At 66.2% G+C, this 3,544-nt stretch overlaps 1 protein-coding gene across 2 annotated transcripts; it reads left to right on the plus strand.

Moving 5' to 3' along the window:
• The first annotated feature begins 754 nt into the window (after positions 1–754).
• ETHE1 (ETHE1, persulfide dioxygenase) lies at positions 755–3,314 on the plus strand. Of its 2 annotated transcripts, none has more exons than XR_003525741.1 (7): positions 755–888; positions 1,194–1,338; positions 1,476–1,621; positions 1,806–1,901; positions 2,233–2,322; positions 2,705–2,821; positions 3,068–3,314. XR_003525741.1 is itself a non-coding variant. In XM_027632862.1 (7 exons), exons 1-7 carry the CDS (start codon positions 796–798, stop codon positions 3,115–3,117), a joined length of 771 nt encoding a protein of 256 aa, XP_027488663.1. In that variant the 5' UTR covers positions 755–795; the 3' UTR covers positions 3,118–3,314. The 2 variants fall into 2 exon arrangements, 1 of the variants encoding a protein (XP_027488663.1); XM_027632862.1 differs by having other exon boundaries at positions 1,806–1,935.
• The last annotated feature ends 230 nt before the right edge of the window (positions 3,315–3,544 follow it).

Below are 3,544 nucleotides of genomic sequence, written 5' to 3' on the forward strand. Positions count from 1 at the left end.
GTTTAAAGGGGTCTGTACTGGTCCATACTGGTCCATACTGGTCCACTCTGCTCCACACAGCACCCTGTCCCCCTCCCTGGACGACTCAGTGACCCACGTGGTGACTGCCCAGGACTGGGACCCCGCCCTCGAGGAGGTGGGTCCTGGGGGGACCTTGGGGTGGGCGGGACTTTTGAGGAGGTGGGTGTGACCACTGGGTGGGGGGTGTGGTCTTCCCTTGGCTCCACCCCTCTGAACCCCTGGCCCTGCCCCCAGGCACTGGAGCTCCGCCCCTCGCTGACCTTCGTGCGTCCCCATTGGCTGGAGCTGTGCGGGGAGCGGCAGCGCCCCCTGCCGGCCGCGCCCTTTGCTGTTGGACCCCGCGCGTGACGTCATCTGGGTGATGTCATCACAGCCCCTGCCCCACTTCCCACCCTTCTCCCGCCCCACCCCGAGGGGAATTAAAGTGGTTTTGGATAAAAAACCTGGTGGTGTCTCATCAGTGGGGGTGGCTTATGTGGGACACGCCTCCCCTAAGAAACAGGCCCCACTAATTTCAAGTGTTACCCCTTTAAGGAGGGCCCCACTACAGGCATTACCCCTTTTACAGAGGACCCCACTGACATTGCCCCTTTAAACGTTGTCCCTACCGTCAACTGCCCATTTAGGAACCATTGCCGCTTTAAGACCGTTGCCCCTTTAATGACGACCCCTCTCCGGAGCCGTTGCCCCTTTAAGCGCCGTCCCCGCTTTAGGCCCCGCCCCTCCCGGCTCTTAAAGCGGTCGTTTTCCCACGGGTGGGCCCCACCAGCCGCCATGTTGCTTCGGCGGGTCCCTGCCGCCGCTGTCGCCATAGGCCGCGGGCTCGCGACAGGGCCCCGACAGGGGCGGCAGCTGCTGATGCGGCAGGTGGGGGGGAGGGGGATTTGAGGGTGGGAAAGACCCTGAAATGAGGGAGAACGGGGGGCGAGTGTCGCTGGGCCCGTTGGGGTCAAGGAAGGAGCAAAGGTTACAGGGGGCAGGTGTATACACTGGGGGGGTTTAGGGGAGATCTGTGGGCATTCGGGGCGGTCTGAGGATCTGAGGGCTTTCGGAGGGGGTCTTGGGGACTTTTGGGATGTCTGATACTCTGGGGGGGGCTTTCAGGGATTTGAGGGTTTCTGGGGGGTCTTGGGGGTTCTGAGGGATTTGGGGTGACCCGTTTCGGGGCGCAGCTGTTCGAGTCCTCCTCCTGCACCTACACCTACGTCCTGGCCGACGGGGCCTCGGGCGACGCCGTGATCATCGACCCTGTGCTGGAAACGGTGCCCCGGGACCTGCAGCTGCTGCGGGAGCTGCGGCTCAACCTGCGCTACGCAGGTACGGCCACGCCCACGGGGACACGCCCGGGGACACGCCCATGGGGACACACCCATGGGGACACGCCCATAGAGACACACCCATGGGGACACACCCATGGGGACACGCCCATAGAACCACACCCGTGTCCCCCCCAGTGAACACCCACTGCCACGCCGACCACGTGACGGGCTCGGGGTCCCTGGTCCGGGCCCTCGGCGGCCGCAGCGTCATCTCCAGGGCCAGCGGGGCCAGGGCCGACCTGCTGCTCAGCGACGGCGACCGCATCACCTTCGGGGACTTTGTGAGACCGGGGGGGCACGGGGGGGGGTGTGTCACCCTCTGGGGACGGGGACACCCACTGGGGGGGCACAGGGGCATTTCCGACCTGCTGCTCAATGAGGGGGATTTTGGGGTCCCTGGGGCGGGTTTTGGGGTCCCAGGGGAATTTGAGGGTCCCCCCGATGGGATATTTTGCCCCCCCCCAGGCCCTGCGGGTGGTCGCCACCCCCGGCCACACCCCCGGCTGTGTCACCCTGGTGCTGGACGATGACTCGATGGCCTTCACGGGGGACGCGCTGCTGGTGCGGGGCTGCGGCAGGACCGACTTCCAGGGGGGTCCGAGCTGGGACTGGGGAAGGGGAGGGGATGGGAGGGACTGGGAGGGACTGGGAGGGGATTGGGAGGGACTGGGAGGGGACTGGGAGGGGATTGAGGGACTGAGAAGGACTGGGAGGGACTGGGAGGGGATTGAGGGAGCGCTGGGAGGGGATAGGAAGGGCACTGGCGTGTACTGGGGATGGTGCTGGGAGGGCCTGGGATGTACCCATTACCATGGTGACAGTGGAAGGGATGATGCCCTGTCCCGTTGCCATGGTGACAGTTGCCCCCCCCGCTCCCTGGCGCCCCCTGCAGGCTGCCCCCGCACCCTGCACCGCTCGGTGCACGAGAGGATCTTCACCCTCCCCGAGAGCTGCCGCATCTACCCCGGGCACGACTACAGGGGTGGGGGCACCGGGGGGGCTGTTTGGGGGCTGAGGGGGCGTTTAGGGGGTGTTAGGGGTGTTGGGAGGGTCTTTAAGGGGTTGGGAGCACTGGGGGTGGTTTGGGGGGGGTATTTGGGGGGCATGTTGGGGGATTTGAGGGTGTTTTGGGGGGTCTTTAAGGGACTGGGGAACACTTTTGGGGCTGTTTTGTGGGCTGGGGGGCGGTTTGGGGGGACTTGGGGGGGGGTTGAGGCCCTGGGGAGGTGCTGGAAGGGTGGAGGATGGTCTTTAAGGGCTCATGGTGTGGGTGGGGGGCACTGGGGGTTCACTTGTGGGTCTGGGGTGTCCCAGTAAGGGTCGGGGGGGTCCTGATCCCCCTCCCCTCCATCCCCCCCCCCAAGGCCACACGATGTCCACGGTGGGGGAGGAGCGGCGGCTCAACCCCCGCCTGACGCTGAGCCCCGACGAGTTCGTGACACTGATGGAGGGGCTGAACCTGCCCCGGCCCCGCCTCATCGGTGAGACACCCCCAGGGAGACCCTAGGACTCCCCTGGACCCCTGGGACACCCCTGGGACCCCCCTGGGACCTCCTCAGAACCCCCTCAGAACCCCCTCGGAACCCCCCTGCCCCTTGTGACCCCTCTGTGACCTTCCGTGCCCCCCCCAAGCCCCAGGACCCCTGGACCCTTGGGACTTCCCCATAGCCCCCCCAGACCCCCCTGGGACCCCCCCGGGACCCCCCATAACCCCCCTTTCCCCCCAGACGTGGCCGTTCCTGCCAATCTCCGCTGTGGGATCCAGGATGAGCCTTAGCCCCGCCCCCTTTGGGCCTGGCCACGCCCACCAGGACGAAGCCACACTCCTTGGACAGAACCACGCCCCTCGAAAGAAGCCCCGCCTCTCGTGGCAGGACCACGCCCATCTCCAGATGTGACCACGCCTCCTCGGAGCTGGCCCCACCCCTTCAATGGCCACGCCCCTTTCCCCCAAATAAAGGCGTTGATCCAGAACAAGGTTGTGGGGGGATCTGGGGGTCTGGGGGGACCCCAAAGTGGGGGATTTGGGGTCTCTGTAGCCCCAAAATGCGGATCTGGGAGGTCTGAGACCAGAACGAGGCTGTTGGGGGCGGGGTGGGTTGGGGGAGGGGCGTGGCTCCCCTCTGGGAAAAGGGGGCGTGTCCAGTTCCCACGGGAAGGCCCCTCCCAAAAATTTCAGGTGCAGCCGAACCGGCCCGTCCAGG

Source organism: Corapipo altera, unplaced genomic scaffold, assembly GCF_003945725.1.
Source record: "Corapipo altera isolate COAL_440 unplaced genomic scaffold, ASM394572v1 61452, whole genome shotgun sequence".
NCBI lineage: Eukaryota > Metazoa > Chordata > Aves > Passeriformes > Pipridae > Corapipo > Corapipo altera.

Excerpts from the sequence above, each read along its gene's own strand:
- ETHE1 (XM_027632862.1), top strand. The coding sequence starts at position 796 with ATGTTGCTTCGGCGGGTCCCTGCCGCCGCTGTCGCCATAGGCCGCGGG. Across the intron at positions 1,622-1,805 it reads GCATCACCTTCGGGGACTTT|GCCCTGCGGGTGGTCGCCAC; the intron begins GTGAGACCGGGG and ends GCCCCCCCCCAG. Across the intron at positions 1,936-2,232 it reads CAGGACCGACTTCCAGGGGG|GCTGCCCCCGCACCCTGCAC; the intron begins GTCCGAGCTGGG and ends CGCCCCCTGCAG.